Source organism: Epinephelus moara, chromosome 22, assembly GCF_006386435.1.
Source record: "Epinephelus moara isolate mb chromosome 22, YSFRI_EMoa_1.0, whole genome shotgun sequence".
NCBI classification, from domain to species: domain Eukaryota; kingdom Metazoa; phylum Chordata; class Actinopteri; order Perciformes; family Serranidae; genus Epinephelus; species Epinephelus moara.
The window spans coordinates 24,103,939-24,127,911 of NC_065527.1; the positions used below are offsets into that span (position 1 = coordinate 24,103,939).

At 43.9% G+C, this 23,973-nt stretch overlaps 2 protein-coding genes across 6 annotated transcripts in view; both read right to left on the minus strand.

The window, feature by feature from the left end:
- Nucleotides 1-1,104: 1,104 nt before the first annotated feature.
- prrc2a (proline-rich coiled-coil 2A) lies at nt 1,105-20,290 on the minus strand. 2 transcript variants are annotated; one of them, XM_050033863.1, is made up of 16 exons: nt 20,158-20,290; nt 16,812-16,963; nt 14,150-14,327; nt 13,915-14,011; nt 13,703-13,784; nt 13,452-13,595; nt 12,732-12,973; nt 12,047-12,135; nt 11,752-11,903; nt 10,531-10,633; nt 10,253-10,442; nt 9,162-9,714; nt 8,741-9,006; nt 8,215-8,521; nt 7,899-8,121; nt 1,105-6,913 (listed from the first exon to the last, which is right to left on the minus strand). In XM_050033863.1, the coding sequence occupies exons 2-16, from the start codon at nt 16,924-16,926 to the stop codon at nt 3,862-3,864; spliced, it is 5,793 nt and encodes a 1,930-aa protein (XP_049889820.1). In that variant the 5' UTR covers nt 16,927-16,963; nt 20,158-20,290; the 3' UTR covers nt 1,105-3,861. The 2 variants fall into 2 exon arrangements, with proteins under 2 accessions (XP_049889820.1, XP_049889819.1); XM_050033862.1 differs by lacking the exon at nt 20,158-20,290 and adding an exon at nt 19,961-20,124.
- A 1,367-nt stretch (nt 20,291-21,657) lies between these two features.
- Nucleotides 21,658-23,973, minus strand: part of neu1 (neuraminidase 1) — a 25,174-nt gene continuing 22,858 nt past the window's right edge. The window contains exons 6-7 of one of the 4 annotated variants that reach the window (XM_050034294.1): nt 23,664-23,900; nt 21,658-23,408 (exon numbers count right to left, since the gene is read on the minus strand). In XM_050034294.1, the coding sequence (XP_049890251.1) occupies nt 23,680-23,900 (221 nt within the window). In that variant the 3' untranslated portion in view covers nt 21,658-23,408; nt 23,664-23,679. The other 3 variants (XM_050034296.1, XM_050034292.1, XM_050034295.1) reach the window with 3 other exon arrangements.

The window sequence follows — 23,973 nt, forward strand, 5'->3', positions numbered from 1 at the left end:
GTGTGAATGATGTACTTCAGTTTTGTTTTTGTGTGTTTGTGTAATCTGTTTCCAGGTTACAGGGTGTGCAGGAGGCTGTGTGGCTCAGGCTTGAGCTGCTTGCATCCATTTTTCATATATGTTCACATTCTATGAATCATCTTGTCATATGGATTGTCTATATTGTATATATTCCTGACAGCATCAGGAATACATTCTCTGCTTGGCAGCCCACTCTAAAATCTGATATACTGTGCCTCCAACATAAACAGACTGAAATGAATGCACTATGAAAGATGACTAAATGTTGACTGTGAAACAAAATCTCATAGAAACTGAAATGAACTCATGGGCTTCCTACTAAAGAGCTAGAAAGCACATTTACTAGTTCACAAATGTATAGTATTGCGGTCAGTAATTTAGCTCAAAGGTCCAGTGTGCAGGATTTAGGGGCATCTATTGGTAGAAATGTTTTATTAGAATCATAACTTTGTTTTCATTAGTTTCTAATCACGTGAAAATAAGGATTGCTGTGCATTCATTACCTTAGAATGAACTGTTTATATCTACACACGGAGCAGTTCATCTTCCACAGAGTGTGCCATGTTGTTCCACAGTCTATGGACAAACCAAACACTGGCTCTAGGTAGTGCCATTAATGTTTTTGCGACGCTTAGCACACCAGAAAAGTTTCGGTTCTGCAATCATGCACGCTGGACATTTAAAGCAAATTGAAAATATAAAACAAAAAAAGCTGAAAAAATAACAGCAGTGTCATCCAGGTCGCATTTTGATGAAATTAAGCATTGATTTGATTTCTTTATACCATTTTAACACAGGCCAGTGGCATAGAGACATTGCAAGACTGCTATATCACTAAGTATACAAATAAGAGTCCTTTCATTTTCATTAACACTGGTTTAAGTAATAACATTAATTCTGACTGCATTCCTATGATGTTGGCTCACTGGTATGTCGACACACCTTCAGCACATAGAGTAACACCATCATAATTATTAGTTACACCTATGATTTTCCTGCTGTGACATGCAGCAACAAAAGTATTGAAGCTTGCTCAAGTATTTTTGTCACAATGTTCCAAGAAGAATGAGACGTGCGCTGACATTTTCCATTAAATCAAAAGTAGTTTATTTAACTTTGCCTTCTCTGTATAACTTTATTATAATAAGACACTTCTCTGCTTGTACATTGCTCCCTTGAACTAAAAATGGCAACATTTTGTTTGTGGGAATGTAAGTTGGGGTAGACAAAACTTAGATACATACCAATATACATACATGTGTGTATATTACGGTTCCATTAATAAAACCATAAATGCTAAAAAACAGTTTGAACCACTCCAGGTACCTTGGTAATGCTGGAAACATAGTACAATCTTTGAGTATTTCTTTTTTTTTTTTTGTCTGGAATACACTACTTTTGTTTTCTTTTAACATGGGTACATAAAATAATTCGCACATTAACATTAAGAGTTAAGGAGGGATGAAGGACTCTTTGAGCCAGTGTTAAGTGTACAGCTATCAATGTATAAACCAGTAACAGGCAAGGCAAGCTGCACCCATGGGCGTGTGTTCATGCTTAGAAGTGAGAAAAATAAAATATGTCCAACTTCGCTTGCCTGCTGAAGAATGTATGATTAAATTACACACGCACGCACACACAAAATAAAGGGTGATTTCTCCATTGCATGTTCTTTGAACATATACACACAGCTGGATGTATATATGCGGATGTATTTAAGAAAACAGTAGAATTGTCTTAATATCGGTTAAATCAAGTGTGGGCAAACAAGGCAGAAAGTGCTTGCCATTCATGTTACCCCCTCTGGTCCCCCACCCCTTCCCCGAGTTATTACACAAACACCAATAAATGCACACATGCCACACACACACAAGCACGCACACATGTACACGAGTCATCAAATGCCCTACTCACAACATCCCAGAGACGATCTTCAAACTGTTGTCAGTAAACAAACAAACCCCAACTTACAGCAGTGACAGAATTGATGCATGAATCGATTTTTAGTTCATCTTGGATGTCGTCTCCGTGTGCCATTAAATGTCTTTTTATGTATGATACAAACTACAAGTGTAATCCTACATCAATCCAATATTTCCTCAATGCTCCGGGTCGGCACTATTTGCTGCGAGTGAAATCTTGGAAACCTTGAAAGGAGGTGACTCGCGTTGACACCTTGTCAGCATTGTCCTGAACTTAATTAGTTTGGGCTTCTGGTCGCCACCGTGTACTGAAACAGCCATCCCGAAGAACACGCGCTTTGAAAAATACTTCCTCAGACAAGGAGCTCTTGGTAGTAGTCCTTTCTTGGTGTGAGGAGTCTCCACAAGAGCACAGAGAGAAAGGGGGGTGTAATAGTACAATACTCTAGCTCTGTACTCTGGGCCCAGACAGAGTACCTGTCCTGTTGCATCACATGTAACTTGCCCAAAAACAAACACAAAGAAAAAATAAAACAGCAACCATGGGTTTTTCTTATACGACAAGGAGTGCTTAACATATTCAATTACCTACTGAAGCATAAACAATTTTTATGAAAGTTTTTTCTTTAGTCTATCATGACCTACATTTTTATTTAACACATTTCCCCCCCTGAGAAGATCGATCATCTTCAGAGAGATAAATATTTCCATAAAAATGCAAGTCGCTGAGGAAATAATGGTTGTTAAAATAAAGCCATCAAGCTATCAATACAGTCTTCATAGGGTAAACAAAACTCACAAATGAGAGAGAGAGTAAAACTTTGGGAAAATTTATGCAGAGCTTTTTGCAGGTAAGGAGAAGGATGCTACGACGAGGCTGAAAAAGCCTTTATTTCCCAAAAAACCAAAAGCTAATGAAATGTCAGAGCAGGTCAACAACTTAGGGAGAGGGGGAGAAAATAAAAATCACACCATCTATCTGAACAAGCAGCAGAGACATTGATATCAAGACAAATCAATGTGATCAATGCAAAGTGTAGATGAGCACTGAGCAGTAGTAGTTGAATGGATCTTATCACAGTAATCAGAGATGTAGTTTGCAGGAGACCAAAAAGTCAGCAAAAGGAGGAGCTGGGGAATTTAGTAAAAGGTATTTTTAATGACCTGCTTTTTAGAAGAAAAAACACACACCCCTAACATTTCCCAGAGGCTCAAACTCAAAAAAAAAAAAAAAAAAAAAAGACAGAGAAAACATCTTATGGTACATTGTTCTCGTTAAAAGATGAAGCTGCACTCTTTCCCTTTGTGAGGGAAGTAATGCAGAACTGCACTACTGAATACCACCCAAGGCCAAAGTGTGGTAGAAATATACACAGGTACATAAATATAAAAGTTAGCCCAATCCAAACATTTTTGCCAATTTTAATCCCACTTTTTTTTTTTTTCCATTTTCCAACCCACATGACCGCATGTGTTCCGTGTTGTTTGTAGAGATGTCATATTTGTGCTTGTATATGCGAGTGTGTGTGGAGCTCTGTGTGAATGTCTTCTGTCAAAACGACGTGCACCTCCCATTTGCAGAACCACATGCTTTTCAAATCCAACTGGGGTGAGAATCTTGGGGGGGAGGTAAAGGGGGAGCACAACTGAACGGAGAGCAAGACGGAACAAACGGAGAAATTTACAATAACGGACGGTAGATAGTAGATTGATGCAAAGGGTGAGAGGTGACCGGGATGGAGGTTGGGTGGGGGCACTAGAGTGAAGGTGAATACCATCTCCATTTACTGTACAATGTGCTAATATGTTTAGGGATGCCAACAGATAAGCCATGAAGTAATTATCAAAAAGGTATTAAGATGTAGGAGGATGGTTTTAATGAGGGTGGGGTTCATCTGAAATGTTCTGAATTCTTTCATCACTTCCTATTTTTCGGGGAGGGCCAGTTGCCACGCTTCTCCCCGCGGTTGCCACCTCCATTACCAGGGCCGCCAGAGCCACCACCAGGAGGGCCTCGTGGGCCTCTTCCTCCCCCTCCGCCTCCACCTCCTCCAGGGTTGACCCTCCGGTTCTGTCGCTCCATGCCAGGACGCTGGCTTGAGAAGCTTCTTTTATTCGCCGAGGGCTCTTTTCCTGTCATGTCGCGGTCAACGACACCTCCACCTCCGCCGCCCCCTCCACCCCTTCCCAGGTGGTGGGGATGATGAGAAGAGTAGGACTTCCCTCCTCCTCCTCCCTCCCTGTCTCTGAACTCTGTGAAGTCGCTGCTCTCAGAGGCAGTCTCCCACTCCTCGTTGGCCTGGTCCGAGTTCTGGTTGGTGAAGTCGGGGGACTTTGCTCCATGGCTGTGGTGGTGCTGGGGGTGGGTCTGCCCAGCGTTGCCCTGGTTGTAGTGGTGATGGTGGTGACTATTTGCATTGCTTAGATGCCCGCCACCACTGTTATTGTTGGTTGTTAGTGTGGGGTTGTGGTTAGCATTTTGGGCGTTGGCCGTCACAGGAGCAGAGATGGGGGCTCCGTTACTGTCCTGAACTGAATTCAGGGAAGGAGAGGAGGGCCTTCCTCCCCCGATGACCCCCACTCCTCCATTGATGCGTGCGGCATTCTCTCGCTCCTTCAGTCTCCGGAAGCGGGGGGGCTTGTCCTGCTGGTGCTGGGACCGCCCGTGACGGCGACGTCTAGGTGGTCGCTCAAACCCGCTGGGAGGGAACCCACGGTTAGTGGGAAGAGGGAGTGCGTTTGGCCCTCCAGAGTTTGGCGTAGGGTTTGTTGACGCTTGCTGGGTTACAACGCCTCCATTTTCAGTGGAACTTAAAGTGGCAGGAGTTGCAGCGGGCAAAGACGGCTGAGGGGGATTGGACCCCTGACTTTGAGTTTGACTTGCATCAGCTATCTTGTCTTTCTTCTCTCCTCCATTCCCCCCCCTGCCCAAGTCTTTGGGCCCAGAGGTTTGAGGCGGGCCTTGCTGCTTTCGGGCTGAGCCTGCTGACTTGGAGGACCCACCATGAGACGCTGAGCTGGGTCCAACTCTGTGTCCCCCTGGTGGTCCTCCAACATTGCCACCACTTCTGTAGATGTTTCCACCTCCACTACCTCCACCTCTTCCCCTCCTAGAGGGCACACCCCTGGGGGTGAAGACCCGGGCCTGGGAACCTCTGGGTGGTGCAGATGGCATGTTGCTGCTGCCAGTGGTGGTGGCATTATCAGGGCCATTCTTAGTATTGGGTTTCTGGTGGTCTTCCTTGTCTGAATGACCAAGGTCACTTGCACCACTCTCACTGCCAGTCTCTGAACCTCTCTCCCTCCTTCTCTTGGGGATTTCCTCATACTCTGAACCCTCACTGCGGGTTTCACTTCGGTTCCTGGCCCTGGCTGGGTTATGCTGGGACCGATCCTGACCGTGCCTGCCACCGCCCCCTTCGCCCTTGGAATCATGGTGGTGGCCAGTGCCAACAGATGAGCGGTAATCTCTGCCGCTCCTTCCACCCATTCTTCCCCGACTGGCACCAGCGGGCCCAGCAGCAGCTGTGTAGGTGCCCCGGTAACCCCGGCCACGCCCGTAGAACTCCCCCCCACGTCCACGACTGGCTCTGTTGCCTTTGGCGGGGACTCCATGGTGGTGGGAGGTGCTGCCTCCTCTCTCAAAGGAGCGGTCCCTGTCCCTCCTGGAGGAGGACCCTGAAAATCCCAAATTGGTGTCCACATCTTTGGGCCCTCTACCAGACCCGCCCCCACCTCCACCAGAGGACCGTTCTTTTCCTCCATTCCTGGGTTTGGCTGTCTGGGCTGACTCATCTTTAGATGGAGCTGATGTGTTCTGGGAGGTGGAGGAGGCTTCCTGTTTCATGGAGGCTGGCTGGCCACTATCTTTCTCCTTATCTTTCCCAAAGCTTGGTTTTTCTCCTCCTTCAGCCTCCCCTCCATCCCTCTTCATCTCCTTTGGTACTGGCTTCTTAATGGGGCCAGCCCTCTTGTTGGCATTGCTGCCTCCGGTCTGGTTGGAGGGTTTGTGGTCTGATGGAGTATTGGAGGAATCCTCCCCTCCACGGGGGTTGTTCCCACCTCCTGCATTGTTGGCCCTCCTACCATGAGAGGACCCCCCACCTGTATTGCTGCTGCCAGGACGGGGGCCCCACTGGGTCTCTGTCTTGTGCTCCCGCCCCCCTCTTTGGTTTGATTTAGGATGGGGGTGCTGCTGTTGCTGTGTATGACTGCCATGTTGAGAGGGAGGTGGGCTCGAGGTCAATGAGGAATGAGGAGCATATGCCGGGCCTGTTTTCTCCTGTTTCACATGACTGCTACTGCCAGCACTACCACTGTTGCCTCTTTCACCATGACTGTGCCCGACGCCAGCCTCACCCTCTCTCTGTGATGGGTGATGATGCAGGGCAACTTTGATATTCCCATCTTCCCTGGCAGAGGAGGAGGAGGAGGAAGAGCAGGAGGATGACAGGGAAGGTTGGTGAATTGGGGGAGAAGAGTCTGTCTTCTTACCAGCGGCCTCAACAACCCTGTCTCGGGTGCTCTCTGGCTTATGGGGGTGGAGAGGGAAGTGAGGCTGCTGAGGGTGGTGGCTGTGATGGTGGTGGAGATGAGAGTTGCTCTCAACAGGGGGGTGATCAGCACGACCGTTGCGATCATAGTGAGGGTGTGGAGCTCCCCATATCTGTCCCTGCTGAGACCCTCGTGGAGGCCCATCATCCTGGTGGGTGTAGCTATGCGGCTGATTTCCTCTCTCCGCCCTCTGCTGCTGCTGCTGCTGGTGGGGATGCATCCTCCCACCCTGGTCAGGGAAGTTGCTGTAGTTGCTCCGGCCACTCATGTAGTGATGAGGGTGGTGGCCACCACCCTGGGTCCCAACCTGAGTGCCAACTGGAGGTGGAGTCTGGTTGGATGTCCCAGAGGTGGAGCTGGGCTGCTGAATGGGTCCCAATCCACCCTCTCGCATGCGGTGTGGAGGGGTGTCGCTCCTAAAACAAAGGAGAAAGAATAAAAAACACTAAATTAATCAATTAAATTAAAGGAACAGTTCAAAATAACTTTTTTTTCCACTGACACCTTGAGTATTATGAGAACAGTATGAGGAGCTTGGACACAGTATCAGAAACACCTGTACAATCTAAAGCAATTAAGCAGCCCTGAAAAAAAATACCACCTGTAGACAACTTCTAACATTGTTCTCAGTACATATAATAGTTGTTGTAGCAAACAACCTAGGGCGGAAATACTAAGACAAGAGAAAGTAAAACTCAAATTATACAGTAGAATTTTAAGAGTTAAAAATCCAAAAAATGTTTTTTATTCACCTGAATATGTTAAACTTGAAGGAAACCCATTATGTAAAAGTAATCCCCGTGAGCAAAAACCATAGGCTTCAGATCGTTCTGAACACTGTTTTCAATGTTTTTCTTCTTTTTTCGAGACAAACTGACATTAGCTTGTGACAGATTTCTTCATATGGTTATCTGCTCCAGGCATGTTGCTGCAACTGTTTACATTACGTAGCCTACCCCGCTACAAGTAGCTACATGTTCACGTCAGCAATGTTGTCCATTTCTCACAGATTTTGGATCATATTTCTAGAACAGAGTTGGGTTTAAAAGCATTTATTATTGATTTTTTTTATGGTATCAAGTGCCGCTGTACTCAGAGTCATTTCCCAGCTGCATTGACAGTGAAGATACACTGACACGTGGAAGACCCAGACACGCTGACCATTCAGAGCACCCTGGGCATTTTCAGGAGAGGGGGTTACGAGACAGGCAGTAAAACTGTGCATTTCAGACAGGGTGAATACAAGTGTTCCAATACCGACTGCATGAGGAAAATAAAATGTTGTTTGACCATTAAAGCATGTAAACATGTTCTAGTAGAAACCCAAAATACAAGTATGAACCTGAAAATAAGTGTAACAGGTCCCCTTTACATCCCCAAAACTGACGAGTGTATCCGTACCTGGGCCCTTTGGCCACATCATCATCCTCCAATGCTTGCTTCTGCCTGAGAGGGGAAGTTAGCCCACGGCCCTCCCCTCCACCAGGGAATACCTCCTGCCCCCAGGCCAGCTTAGGATCCATAGGGGGGGTCCCACGGTGAGGATGCCCCGGATGCTGTTGCTGCCTGTCAAAGGGATCTGAACCAGATCCCCCCGAATCAGACCGCTCACGCCCAATGAGCCCTGCAATAGTAAAGAATTCTTCTTTAAGAAAATATCTTAACAGATACTTTCACAAAACAAGGCGTATGGTTTACTCAGGTCACATCCACTCACCTGAGGGGTGCATGCCCGCTGAATAGTAGTCCATAGGTGGAGGGCGGCCCTGCATCATACGGGGGTCCATGTAGGGCATCATCATCCAGCGAGGGTCAAAATTCATTGGCAGGGGTGGGGGTCGGACCATATTGCTGGGTTGATACATGGGTCCACCCTGCTTGGGTCCAGGCCCCGGCTGGGGTGTTGAACCCGGTGAAGGACCCTGCGGAGCCTGGGGCTGAGGGGACAGCTGGCTTTGAGATGCCTGGCTGTGCTGCTGCTGTTGTTGCTGCTGCCACTGCTGCTGCTGCTTCAGGAGCTGCTCCTAAAGAGAAATAAATGTGAAATGGGAACTACAGCAACCAGGTGTTTAAGAACAGAAATATTCAACATATCTATGAAGGCATGCCAGTTTTGGAAGCAAAATAGCAGCTCCCAAATTTTTTGTCTCAGAATAAAATACGCAAGCCACACTCATCTAGAAATGCTACAACCATTCAAGCAATATCTGTATTTAAGACAACAGACAAGTATAAAACCTAACCTGCTGCTGCCTCTGGAACCGAGGTGGAAGAGACTTCTGATACTTGGAGTAACCCTGGCCAGGGGGACCACCAGTTTGACGACCTGCTCCCCCTCCGATACTCTCAATCTTCACTGGGTCGACTCCTCTTTCACCTCCACTTCCTGCACGAATGTGCTGACTGGCCATGGTCTCTTCCTTATTTTCTCCTGGTAAAGGTACGTCGAGCGTGGGCTGCGGTGGCTGCGGTGGCTGTGACACAGCTGGCTGGGAACACTGTTGGGCTTCTGAACCAAGAGAGAAGGTTGTAGGGTTGAATCAGCGGATATAATCAAAAGGTGGAGGCTTTATCTGAACTGCCATATTAAACACATCAGACCACATTAGTGATACAAATTATTCAGACCAGTCACCACTGATTTCGTCTACCTGAGAAACTCACCTGCACTGGAGTCATAGCTGCTGTTGCTGCTGGCTCGCTGTCGGTCACCGACTCCAGGACTGGACCCCGGCTGCACAACCAGCGCTGGAGGTTCTTCAGGGTCCACACAGGGGGATGGGGGCTGGCTGATGTTGGGCGAGGAGGCAGAGGCTGAAATAGATGGACTAGGACTGCCTGCTGTGGCAGCTGTAGAGTTTCCATCAAGGCTGGGGCTTATACTACTGCTACCACCACCTCCCATGTTGCTGCCCTGCTGCTGTTGCTGCTTCTCATCCAGCCTCTTCAGCTTCTCTGCACAGGCTGCACGTCTCTCCTCCTCCATCCTACGTTCCTCCTCCTCACGACGGCGACGTGCTCGCTCCACAGCGGCAGAGATCTCAGTGGAGGACTGCTTCCTGCGCTGACGCCAAGTCTCGTCCTCATCATTGTCCTGGGGTCCGGGAACCAGCAGGCCTGGCTGTGCAGGAGGAGAAGGGCCTCCTGCTGCTGGCTGAAGCTGGGCGGGGACAGGTTTCCCCGGGCCTTGAGAGGCACCTTGGTTGTGGGGCCGGTCCTTAACAGTTGGAAAATGTAGAAAGCTCTATTATGAAGTTTTCAACTCTCTAGATGAAAAAAACTGCAATCTTGTTGAGAAAATGATCTACAAATGATTATAATCAACCGAAACAAACTCAAGAGGGAAAACGCAAACTCAAAACTGAAGATGACTTATTTATAAAACCTGGGGCGGTGGATGAGATAATGATAGAAATGACTTGTCTATGAGGACCTATCCGGATGGCTACCTGTCGGTAAAAGGAGTAAGGCCCTTGTCCAAGGAGCGGCCCAGGTGGGGGGGAGGGCTGCTCCCGGGGACCACCCAATCCAGGCCTGCGCCCCTGTATACAGGTAGACTCAGTTAGCCATGCTCCACAACAATTATCTACTCTGACAAAAACACACACACACTAACACACCACTGCCCACAAATAATTCTTTGCTGAACAGAATGCCCAAATTGTCCTGTGTTATAAATTTGAACTTTAAATCTTTTCTACGCTTGAGTACAGCCTGTCTTGGAGACAACTTGATGCTACTGGTCAGCATGGTACCTGGTAGTTGGATGGTGCTCCCTGGCTCCCCCAGCCACTGCCTCCCTCCTCGGCCCATCCTGGCTTGCTGGAGGGGGGTTGGGGGCCATTGTCAGCATTAGAGGGAGGAGTGCGGCGTGTGTCTCCACCGCTGTCCGAGGCTCGAGAGCGAGGGGTTGCAGCAGGGGCATCCTGGGACCTCTGCTGCTCACTGAGGAAAACACACAAGTGTGAGCCAAAAAAAACCCCTGTTGTCATAATTTGAAGTGATCACATGCTGAATGAATTTTGTTGCATACCGCAAGTCATTCTTGCTCTCAGTTCTCTCCTCTTCCCCCTCTTCATCTCCTTCATCATCACTGAACTTCAACTTGGCGGAGTAATCAATCTCCTCATGAGCACCTGTTAAAAAACAAAACAAAAATAAGGACAGGAAAACATCAGAATCACATTTGTATCAAACATCCACTCAGTGCATTTGCACATTACTCATTATCCTCCACTTTGATAAACCTGATCCTCCACCACTACCACCACCCCCACCCTCTGACTCCTCGTCTGAGCAGATTGTAATGACTGGAACACCTCTGCTTGGATCAGCAGGAAATATGATATGTAGTAACATCTGCAACATCAGAAAGCATCAATCTGACTGGCTACCACTATGTCATTACCTCCTTAATCATTTAGCAGCACAAGCACTAAATCAACATGAAATATGTTGACTTACACTTTAATGTCTGTATTAAAATGGGGCCGGACACTCCCATGTACCACAACAAAAATGAAAGCCTCTACAGTGCTAGTTCACTATATCCTGGTAAGACCATCCTGATGACGTGCGCTCAATATTCTGTTTCGCTCTCTCTATCACTCTGGCTCCACTGCATCACTCTGGCTCCACTGCCACCCCAAACACTTTCAGTGGGCAGGAGTACTCACCTTTTAATTTCTGGAATGTGTATGGGGCAGCAGCGGGGCCAGACTGATACACAGAACGAAACAAAGTGTTGAGCTCACGTTGTCAGGATGGTCTTACCAGGCTAAGTTCACTACAGCAGGACTGAACTGACTAAAATGTTTCACTCTAAGTACAAATTCAATTTTAATTCAATCTAAATGTCTCACATTTAAAAACACAACTAGTCTTCAACAAAGATTGAAATACAATATGACGAATTCCTTCTTTATTAAATCTGTTGTGTGCATTAAATGTAATTTAAAATTCCCTTTGTGTAAGAAAAGACAATAAAAGTGTTTAGCGTTTGCTCATTTATTTCTATACTTTTCTTCATTCTACATGACTCTAGACATGTTTACCGGTGCTTACAGATATTTGTCATTTTTCCTTCTTCGTTTTTCTGAAATGTGAACCACTCATGATCCAGAAAGGAACTCTTGTTTTGTCATACATTTGAAAATCAAAACCAATTAGAACAGGTTTTCCGCAGCCAAAACATTACATGTTAATGTATATCTGTGAAAGAGCGTAATTTTTTTTTTTTTTTGGTTTGGTTTACCTGCCCAACCCTCGTCTCCATCGTGGTCCAGCTCGTCCAGCTCCTTCAGGTCATCCTGTTTCAGGATAGAGGGTCGCTTCACCATATCTCCACCTGTGTCACGTGGGCCGCCCTGAGGCCTGCTGTCAGGACCAGCCTGCCCACGAGAGAACCTGACAGAGAGGAGGAGATTCTTTTAAAGTGATGTATCAAAAATACAAAACTGGGATTTAATCCGAAATAGAGGACCAGGTAAATAAAATGCCACAAAGTTGCTCAATAGTAGCTTTACAACTGATTTTGGCAAACAAAATACCTTGGAGCAGGCCCTTCCCCAGGTGCTGGGTACCTGTAGGGCCCCTGAGGGCCATAGGGGGCCGGGAAGGGCAGGTAGGGAGAATACATCTATGAAGGAAAAAAAGACAGCCTTTAGTGAGGTCCTGAGCAGAGAATCAAGTCACCTTCCTCTGAGTGTGTTGCAATTCTAGTTTCTCTGTGGATTGTTGTGGTAGACTGTCCGCACGTGCTTATCAGTGTATGCGAGTTCCTGTACGTGAGTCCCACTGGTTAGCTCATCGCTACCACTCTGCACTGTGCTCATACAGTAGTTACTGCTGATAACAGGAGAGTGTTGTTGCAGGAGCGTAGCACCCACCCTTTGGTTCCCCCCCAGGTAACAATTTTAGCTCTGTAAGCACTGTTGCTGTTGATAGCGCTGTTTATTCAGTTAGCACTGTTAGCTGTAGGTGCTGGCTCAGCAACCTCCATGTTGAGAACTGTCAGGATACTCAGACCTCAGACCCTGAATCATAAATATGCGCTGAATGTCCCATACAGTTCCTTCAATGTATACAGGAAGCAAATTTCAAATAAATGTGATGGAAAAAGTGCAGCACAACTCAATTCTGCACTCCATCTGCAGAAAAATGTTACATCATTTAAATGGGCCCTGCAAATGTGTTGCAGAGCAGTTGGAAAAAGAAAACAAGAGGATAACTTACGAAGGGAGGCATGATCCCTCGGTATTGTGGGAACCCAGGCCCCACAGGGGGCTGGGGCAAGGGCAAGGCGGGGCTGCCTGCGGGAGGGTTCCTAGGTGGCCCGTGGGACTGAGAGTTCGGAGGGGGGACCCCAGCTGCCCCATCCATCACCAGAGCCCCACAAGTGCCACCCTCCGCTGCCCCCTCCCCAGACAGGGTGGGCGCCAGGGCTCGGCCCCCACCGTCCCGCCAACTTGTAACGTCTGAGGACAGAACACAGGAGAGGACAGAGTGGTCAGTATGGTTTATGGGCTTTAATGGAATAAGGTCAGAGGTGCAGAGCCATTACTGTTGAAATATGACACATCATTTAAACTAAGACCCATGACTGAAATACTTAATATGAATAGATATGAGTTTTGTTATGTAATTTTATATTAATTAATGAGGAACTATTTTGTTTTGCCTCATTCACTAGATACATTTGGTGTTTGCAAGCCCATAGCAACAGAAACTGAAGCATAAAGATAAACTCTTGTAATGCATTTATAACAATTATAAAAGACAAAGGAAGAATTAATAGGGGGAAAAAAAGTTCATTGACTTTTTGCTCAGCTGCCCTGTTATCAACTGAACCACTCCACACCATAAACAATCCTGTGAGAGAAGTTTTCCCATCACCACTGACTTCATGAAATGACTGGTTGATCAATTACTGGAGACTTAGTGGGCATCACTCACTCTGGGGGCGGAGGCTTGGTCCGGGCCCATACCACTGATCTGCAGTGCCCTGTTCTCTGCCAGCTTTGTCCTGGTCGCCAGCCGCCTGCAGGGTGGGAAATTCCTCGCGAGAGAATGGCGACGGTAGGTTTGATGCCTTTCCACCTGCAGAAAGGGGAGACAAGGTGTCAACGTGCATGCATAATGGAAAGCTTATTCCCGCCTTATTCCAGCGTATTTCTTCTGAGGCGGATAAAAAAAGCAAGACTCACCATCCCCTTGTGTTCCATGTGTAACACTGGCCTGTGCCCAGGACCTTGCCCCTACGGCCTGGGTTGAAGTTGGGGCCAGAGCCTAAGGGGGAACACACACAAACACAGAAAAACACCATATGATACATGTCAACTATGGCCGCCATAAATATCCATGCACAGTATCAACTAAGACTATGACTTTGCATTCATGTTACTGGGATGGTCTGCACCTCTGAAGCTGGCGGGGTTCTCGGGCGGGTCTGTGCAGGTGTCGGTGTAGCCACAGGCTGCTGCGATTCCGGCTGCGCTGCTGACGATGCATCGGTACTGAGAGAAAGAAAAAAGTCACAAACTATAGATATAGATATATTACGGAGATATTACAGAAGTCAGCTCCAGCAAAAGAAAAACTTCAAGGTGATTTTTTCCCCTGCCAATTGTAGTAACTACAGTGGGGTTACTTACCTCTTTGGGTCCGCTTGTTCCTGTTTGCTTGCCCATCCTGTGCCGTCTTTGGGAACGAGCGAGACGTTGGGATCGTTGCCTTTGTTCTCTGCCTTCAGACTGGGCAGGTTGGCAGGGGGTGGCATACGCCGTGCGGAGGCAACTTTACCAAGAGACTGCAGGCCATGGCGGGGGGGAACTGATATGGGGAAGAGAAAGAAGGTCATTAGCACAGATGGACCACTGAAACCAGACACCAATTAAATCTATTGGCTGTAAGGAGCAGCCTGATGACAGGGTGGCGTTTGCTAGATACACAATTAGGATGCTGAACAACCAACAAGGCTAGAGGCTTGGTAGTCTCAGTCTAGTGATTCTGATGAATATGGATTACAAAAAAGCTCCTAGATGTTATTTAAAACCTCCAGCAAACCCACTTAAATTAGAGTTTACGGAGAAGTTTTAGGATATTGATGCTCACAGAAGCATGGAAAAGCCTTTAGATTCTGGAAAGTGAAGCTGTGCTGAATATCAATCCCTCATTTGTTTCCTTCAGGCTCTGAGAAACCACAGCAGTGCATGGCTTCACTATGTAGGAGGGGGAAGTCTGTAGTTTAGAAACGGGGACAGCTGCTTAGATCTAGTGGGGAGCTTCTGAATAAAACATCGACTGGGGACTCGGCACAGAAGTCAACCAGCGTCCACAAGTAAGCCTCTGTCTCAGGTCAGGCTCAGTGGCTCCCAGGCTCAGCTGACACGTCAAGGCTGGGGAGCCAGTCACCCCCCGGGCCGTGCATAATTTCTTTTAGTATGATTTAAGATTGGAAACATTCTAATAGAGAATGATTCTTTTTTTCTCTCACAGGTGTAAAAGCCTATAAATAACAGGGCTGTAAGAAAACATCGACACATTTAAGCACTGCAATATTTTACTTTGTGATATTGCATCAAAAATATTATCAATTTTTGTTAGCAATATGTTATTTTCTTAATATGCTTACCGAAATAATCCTGAAAGCACTTTTAGTTTTTACTGACATAGGCAAATGTTCATTCTTTTGCTCATACTGCACAAAAAGTAGGGCTATGAGGTTGAACATTACAGGGACTGCGATGAATAGAAATACAGATCCAAGTCCGCACTGATATGATTTTCAAGACCTGCTCCCACCCCAGCACTGCAATGTGCAATATCGCACCGATGACCAATTAGTACCACAACCCCACACGACCCTTCGACACAGGATCCACGGCCCAACCCAAAACAGCAAATCCTATGATAACCAAGCACTGTACAAATAATTTGGATTCGGGCCATTTGATACACATGAAACTAAAATAATATATTCAAAATAAAGGTAATTTAGGAGAGACAATTTTATTTGCTTTTTCTCATTATACTGAGTGGCACATCTCCACAGTTAACATGCCTGTTAGTAATGCACCTGATTGAAGCAGCTCTAATATTCTTCCAGCTGGCACAGAAGACAGAGCCGACATAAACTCAGTAGTCAGACAACTAAAACGCTAAAACATTAAATTATCATAATTTTCATCTTATCTTAATATAATTGTTATCCAATACCTGCGAGCTGACCCGCTTGTTGTTTTATCCAGACTCGAACCTAGTATTGGGCTAGGTAATATAGAGAAAATCAACTATCACAATATTTTTGACTAAATATTTCAATATCACTGCCTGCTGCCCCCGCGACCCGGCCTCGGCTAAGCGGATGAAAATGGATGGATTTCAAAATCAATTTGGAAGGGTTGACTGATGGTGATTTCACAAAACATTTGCGCAGTGAGATTTTTGCTATGTGGCTATAATAACTAAGGAAGTAAAGGCAAATAATAGAACAACTGGAACAGTCTTGTGAGTTAAGAAAATTACACCACTTTACTGTAATGCAGCCTTTAAAACCAGGAAAAGACAACACTTACAATATTAGGATTCAATTTCTGAGATTATATCTAGTCTCATATCACAATATTGATACTGCCTAGCCCTGACGGCAACATAAAATTAGGACAAAATACAGACAGATCCCACTGTTCTGTTTGGATGAAAAAAAAAGCAAACTTTTTTATGCATATGGTTGTGTGTTCTTTACACTATGACAGTTTTCCTAAAATTAAATTAAAAAATATAGCAACATGTCACCCTGTCTTCAAAATATATTGCAATTTATCGAATCATAATCCCTGTATTGTGTACAGTGTTGCCAGATTCTTGCCGTTACACAGCCCCAATAAATGAGGATAGTAAATATCCTTGATCCCTGAGTAATATGAACAGCATCAGCAAAACCGTTTGACAGGCAGTTTAGAGATGCAGAACATCATCCACTTCCTGTACTGAGAATCAGCACCAGAGCTATTAGGGAGACAGCAGACTAATGCATCAAAGTTGCGGTACATGGTGTCAGGAGAAAACAGAGCACAGCCAGGTACTTTTAATCACACAGCCAACGGGTAAATCCAACTGTGTGTAGCAGATCTACAAAACAAGTTGTACACCCTTAGTGACCAAACAAAAGTGGCTGAATGTAAACAGAGCCTGACAGACAAGCGATACTGAAAACTAATACCGTGGGCAGAAAGACGGAAAGGCAAATTTCCAGTACAGTGGATGTACGTTGTAACAATGAATGCTTGGACGTGACAGAACTGAGATACTCACCAACAGGCTTTTGTGTTTCAAGGCTCTTTCCTTTGTATGTATCAAACAGGTTGAGAGACGCATACTTGGTTTTGCCTTCCTTCCCCTTTGCAGTTTGCCCAGAGCGCTCTGACATTGCGCTGTCCGCTCATTGAGTATGGTGAGCCCTGAGACTGTGGGGGGAGAGAGAGAAGGAGGCAAAGACAGAGATATTTGACACCAGGTATACACAGAAAGTGAGAGTAAAAGTGCCGACTGTTCGAGCATGCATTCAAAACACCTAGCAGAACAGAAACTTTCTCACACATCAAAGTATCCTCCTGAACATATGTGCTGTGACCCTGCAGCTTCAAATAAGGGATCCGACAGCCGGATGTGTGTGGTATAATAAAGCAGCCATAAAGTAACTTATAGTAGAACAGTGTAGAAAATATGTTACAGCAGCTACAATCCTGTGTGCCAGCTAGCAAGACTAAATGCCGATCCACACAACATTTTTAGTCCTCTGTCTCACAGAAGAAATATTCCTTCATTTTAACAAATATCAGTCCACAAACCACAGATATGTGGCAATACATAACACCCTGTTTTTCACACTGATGTTTTTTCTCTTATGCACCCAGTAAGTCATGAGGGCACTCAATAAAACCAAACAAATTTCCTGTTGGCACTGTGCACTTTCATTATGTACATAGTTAAACTCATTACAGAAAGCTACAAAAATATATTAATGCCAGCATAATTAAAACATTTACCCCCAATAAACATTCTTTAAAAGCTTATTTTGGGACATTTTATAGTTGAACTGTGGCATTCAGTGTTTGCCAGTTTAGTGAAGATATTTTGGCCATCCGAGGCAACGACTCAAAGGATGTTAGAAGTGCAACAACTTAACAGTATAGAGATTCTACATCAAAACAACAAAGTAATGTGGCTGAAGGCAATAATCATACAAGACAATATTAAAATAGAACATATCTCACATTTCTGACCAACCGAAACTCAACCGAGGGGTTATATTCATCAAATCATACATCTAAAAATATTTGGTGCAACTTTCAATGTCTCTGGCTCATTAGGTTATTGGCCAATCCTCAAAAAATCTCAGCAATCTAACATTGCATAATGAATATCACGTGTTGCAGGTATTACACATTGAGCAATTTAACAATATCTAATTAAATATTAAATTAAATACACTTTATTGTGGGCAGATGACTCCACACCTCATCACAGGAAACACTGTTCAAAAGAAGGGGATAAAGCTGAACCATGGTCTCTATAGCAACACATTATAAATGATATTCTTCTTAGCCTTGCCTTGAGACAGGTTTGGCTCCATGGCAACTGCCAGGCCTTTAGCTTGAATTCACTTTACTGTATATCAATAAAACACACAGCGCTGACATCTGTCCAATTCAGAGTGATTTGGCTGTATCCAGCAGGTTAAATAGCTGCCCCCACTCCGACCAACTCCCATTAGGAACAATTACAGAGAACAGCCAATTCTCCTCAGATTACTATGCTACAAACAACATTAGTCATTTCATTCACTCACTCACTCTGAAGGAAGTGGTGAAATGATGCGGGCCAATTCACATGATCCATGACTAGAGGAGCAATTTTAGAGCTGAACAAAGACTTCAAGCAACAGCTCTGTTATACTCTTCTGTATAATACTGACCAGTAGATATATCAAGAACTGAAAGACAGAAGAATGAGTGGCATCTCAACTTATGACAGCTCCATCACTCTTCACTATACCAGAATAACAAGTCCACCTGAAAAGATGACAACAAGGCTCACACCAGCAATATGGTGAGCAACAGTGGTGTGGCGATGATTCAGACAGGGATGAATATGAAACCACAATCAAAACAATACTAAAATACTCGGATGTTAAGTCAACTGCCTACTACTGCGCACTAGTAATCCAGACAAAACGCACGATGTCTACACAACACACACATCAGTGAAGAAAATAAATACACCACACCAACAGGATGACGAGCAGCAGCAGCACTGCACCGTGCCTCACTGTAGCCAGATGAGATTTAGAAAATTAGGTCGTGGGATGGCTGGTCAACTACATGTTGTATGGGGATTAACGTTAACGGGGGCCAGCAGCTACACTGCCAAGCCATAACTGCAGTAACGTATGCCACAAAGGGGCCTTGTAAAGCTAAAGCTAACGGTAATCGTGACAATATTTGGGCAAAATCAGCTGGTAGCTACGACAGTGGCAATTGCAATCAACATCAAATATATAAACCACAAACTGCCGAAGCTACAGACGCATAAAGATATGTTTCATTGCAGCGCTAACTAATGTTAGCCAGCTAACACAGGGCCTCAGTGTTCGCGTTGGGAGGGGGACTGCGTTGATGTTTCATAATGCTTTCCCAACACCTTGCGGTAACATTAGCTCCATGCTCCTCGGATCTGTAATGTGCTACATTTTCAACCACACACCGACATCACGACTGTGCGTTTCCATCAACGTTGTCGCTCGTCTGTCGTTCGTGTGAGGCACAGGACAACGCAGAAAAAAAGATTTTATTGGGAGAACAAAACAAAATGGCGGTGGGAACAGGCCCGGTGCATATTAACGTTAATATAACCCGTTGTGTTGCATACTTCTACCGAAGCCAACCTGCCTTCATATAGTTAATATGTAAAGACACTGTCAAAGTGGGCAGAGTAGGGTTAACTGTTCCGAAAAATACCCACTGAAATAATTAACTAATGTCAGCATACCGTAAACTGACAGTGTGTTAGCTAAAGCTACAGGCGAACAGCCTGTGCTAACGTTCATCCGCTAACATTAGCTGCGCACAGTGGATCGTTAGCAAACAAACATTATCACATATTTCAACAACACGCTGACTTAATAGCCAGTATTACCAGTGAATAAATATAATCATAGTTATTCCAAAAGCTATTACACTCACCCCTTTGATATGACAAACGCTATCTAACCGCTTAGCCAAGCTAGGCTAACAAGCAATACAACCTCCTAACATTAGCCAGAAAAAATAAGACTGCCCCTTCACAAACATCCTCTAGGGTAAGCTATGTCCGTGTCCAAGAATAATGGTGATAATTTTTGCTCAATATAATTTAACGAATCGGTGTTTGCATAAAACATGCAAAATATTCCGGCCACTGACCTGGTCTTGTCCCGACTTGTCTCGAGGTTGTATCGCAGAATGAGGTTAGCTATGCTATCGCGTAGCTTTCTAGCAAGTGACCCAGCTAGCTAAGCAGCGTTATCCTCCTGCATAGTCAAACACATACGGTCTTTGCAATAGATCGCACCAACTAACTACGAGCAGTACTGTATAGATAAAGAAGGTGTTCGGCTTACTTGCACTCCTTTTCTTTTTTTATTCCAAAAAATAAATGAAAAGGGGAAAATAAAATTGTAATACTGGACTCGATCCGTCACCTAAAGAGCCGTCAACGGCTACTGAGTAATTTCGTGAGATGGAAGCCGTTTGGGACCCCTAACGTTACAGTAGGAAAAATGCGACTTTTATTTAAGAAAAAACACACACACACAAACACAATAAAATAAAAGTTAATATTTTAATTCTCATGGCCTTATGGATTGAGGGTGAATTTTAATAGGTATACACTGTTCCCACAGAAGAATACAATTTATCCACTATAATATGAACTGTAATAATTAGGGATTAGTATCATGAGTATTAAGATGAAAGATGCTTTGCAATATTTCTGTTTTGGGCAAGCAAAGAAAAGCTTACTCAAAGGCTGCAGAGAAATGTATCCATAACAGAGAGAGCATGGTTGTCCACAACAAAGAGGGTATCTCAGGTCACACATATGGCACAATTTCTGTTTTTTGCATTTCTTTGGTCCCCATGCTGTCTTATGACCATTAACTAATATCAAAATAACTGTTTCTTTATGCACATTAATGTTTTTTCCCTTTATTTTGTAACTACTTCCAAAATAACTCAATCAAAACTTTGGGTAAATGTCTGCGCCTCAAATTACACAATATTTTATCATCAAATCAAATCAAACTTTATTTGTATAGCACTTTTCATACATTAAAAATGCAGCACAAAGTGCTTCACAGTGCTTATATTTTATCCTTTAATATAACTTGTACTACTTTATATCCTTATGTGTAGTTTCTATTTGTGTTTCTACTTGTGTGATTGTATTATTATTATCATTTTTATGCAAACTTAAATAGCATTGGAGGAAGCCTTGAGCTGTGAACCTTGAAATTAAAAGAAAATGCCAGCTCTTCTTAACAAGAAAATCTTGAGCACACATTCACAAATATATATCATGTAACAGTTTTGGACTCGAGTCAAACTTGAGTCACAAATTTGATCACTTCAGACTCGACAAAATCCAACTCAACTCTTCTAGGTCTTTAACGCCAGTGACTCATGACTTCACTTGGACTTGAGCCTTTTGACTTGAAAATACTTGATGCCTTTCCCCCAAGCCCAAAGATTAATTAATAAGTATGTTATTTAAAAAATGTGCCACGAATAAATTAATTTCCCTTCATTTTCTGAATCTATGTGCACGTTAATCCTTTTTGTTCATTTAGACATAAAACATACAAAAATGCAACTTTACTTTATAGGAAGTGCAATGTTAGCAATACTTTTTTGAGCCTCCCATTGCCCCATAGTCAATATTATAAAGTGAGTTTAAAAAGTCTTTTATTTTCTTCCTGAGAAAGTCCTGGGAGTCAGTATCAGCGTCTGGTGAGAAATGTAAATTCATGCAATTTTTGCTGCATCAGTTGCTGCTTAGGAAGAAAATTCTAAGATTTCTTTGCGTAATCATAAATGACACTGCAAATCAGCTCAGCTGTGCCCACAATTGTTAGAAACCATTTATTTATTTTACAGATAGTACAGATCAGATAATGTCCTGCATAAAAACAATCTAACCCTGTGTACAATGCTGATAATACAGGGCATAAATGGACACTTGATTTGGAAATAAAATAACCAAATTTGAGTTGAGGGAACTTCAGACTGATTACAAAATATCAGAATACATGCTGTTCAAGTGCATAAAATGATACTTTGGCTACATCATGTTCTCACCTCTTCAGTCTTACATTCATTAAACACACGCACACAATTCATTTCTATTTCAACTATTGTTTTTTCTAAACCACTCAAACCCCAATATATCAAAGCCATCCACATCATTTCACACAACTTATGGCTTTATAAAGGCAGCAGAACCCATTTCAATCAGCCTATATTCATGGCACACTCATATTTCAATAAAGGCAATAATTATAATTACAACCGTGAACCCATATGAGAATTGAAAGTAGGCTGCTTCACTATTAAATTACATTATCTGAGCAAATAGGAATCATTTCACCCCAGCGTCAAACATACAGTGGCTCTGACAGTGAGGTGAATTTGTGATCAATGCAGAGGTGCTTAAAATCTACACTGCATTAACATCATATTCAAACTGCTGAAAGTCATTAGTCATCTCAGAAGACTGTGATGTGATATTTTTAGTATGGTATCATTATTTGCTGTTGCTGTTTGCTGCTGGACAGTAACTTCAGTATTGACCTTATTTTCCCAAATTTTTGTGTCTAAGTGACTAATGGAGACAGCAATTTTTTTAAAAATTGTTAAGATTAAGATTGTTAATTTAAGTGTCTGACAACATTATGATCCTTTTTGTTTAGCCAGGAGCAGCCCCAAAATCTCTATCACCAAACCCACCAGACTCCATTTAAATAAACAGTAATTTTATCACCTTTAAACGCACTTAATTTAAAGTTGACAGAAATAAAATATAACTTAGAAAAGCTTTCTTGCTTCAGCCCTAGATTCAACCTCTTAAATGTGCAAACATGCTGGCTCTGTACACAATAAAATTATTTGAGTCTGGTGGGTTTTGGCGATATCGATTTAATCAGTGTTTCTGGTTAAACAAAAAGGATCTTACTCTCAAACAAAAACGTCTATCATAAGAGGGAACCCTTTTGATAATGTTGTCAACAATCTGAGCCCATCAGTGACAAAAACAAGCACTTCAAGTGGACATAAATTGACAGTGCATAGTGTCAAAAAATGTTGTTCCCATTCGTCTCTTACACACAAACATTTGGGAAAATAGGGTCCAGGTTGAAAAATACAGAAGTTACCCTTTAAGTAGCTTGGAAACTAGTGTATTTGGTCTGAAACTTAGTCTTCAACATTTAACGGTCCCTTGCTTGGTCATATTTTTATTCTGTCTACTTGTGTCTAGGAAGAGGAAATCCACAAAATATTGCGGCTGTGCAAAAACAACTTTTTAGAAAACACACACACACTTGGCAACATATCCAAACACAGAAAAATGGACATGAGACTTGCAACATCATTAAATGTGGGAATTCTAGAGAAGAGAAAAATAAAATAAAGAGAAAATTGTATTTAAGATTATCACAAGCTGACCATAAACCGTCTAAATATTAATAGTGTTGAGCCTCTCATTGCCCCATATTCAATATTATAAAGTGAGTTTAAAAAATCTTTTATTTTCTTCCTGAGAAAGTCCTAGGAGTCAGTTTCAGCTTTCTGTTTCCCTTTCCCTCCAGCATTGTATCTGGGAGACAAACACCTTTCTGTTTCCCTTTCCCTCCAGCATTGTATCTGGGAGACAAACACAAGGTGAAATTATAACAGACGTCAGACCAACAGATCAGTTTTAATGCACCGGCTGATATTAATAACTTGATGCACGTCTGCTTACCTCCCTCTCACATGCTCTACCGGCCACCATACAGGTGGATCTTTGCGAACGAGACCGTCTCGTAACATTCTTTGTGGCCCTNTAATAACTTGATGCACGTCTGCTTACCTCCCTCTCACATGCTCTACCGGCCACCATACAGGTGGATCTTTGCGAACGAGACCGTCTCGTAACATTCTTTGTGGCCCTTCTCATAGGTGACGTAGATGTACTTCCGGTCCTCTACGGAGCCAGTGTCCAGTGATGTGATGCTGGAGTAGGCGCTGGGCCCCGCCCATAACTGCACAGCTTGTTTCTCCCAAGATTTGCCATCGTTCAGCGACCAACGTAACGTCATATTAATTCCTTGGGGGATGAGAAAAGAAGTTAGTATGATGTAGTGATGATACTGATCTTTTAAGTCTGAAGCAAAGAAAAT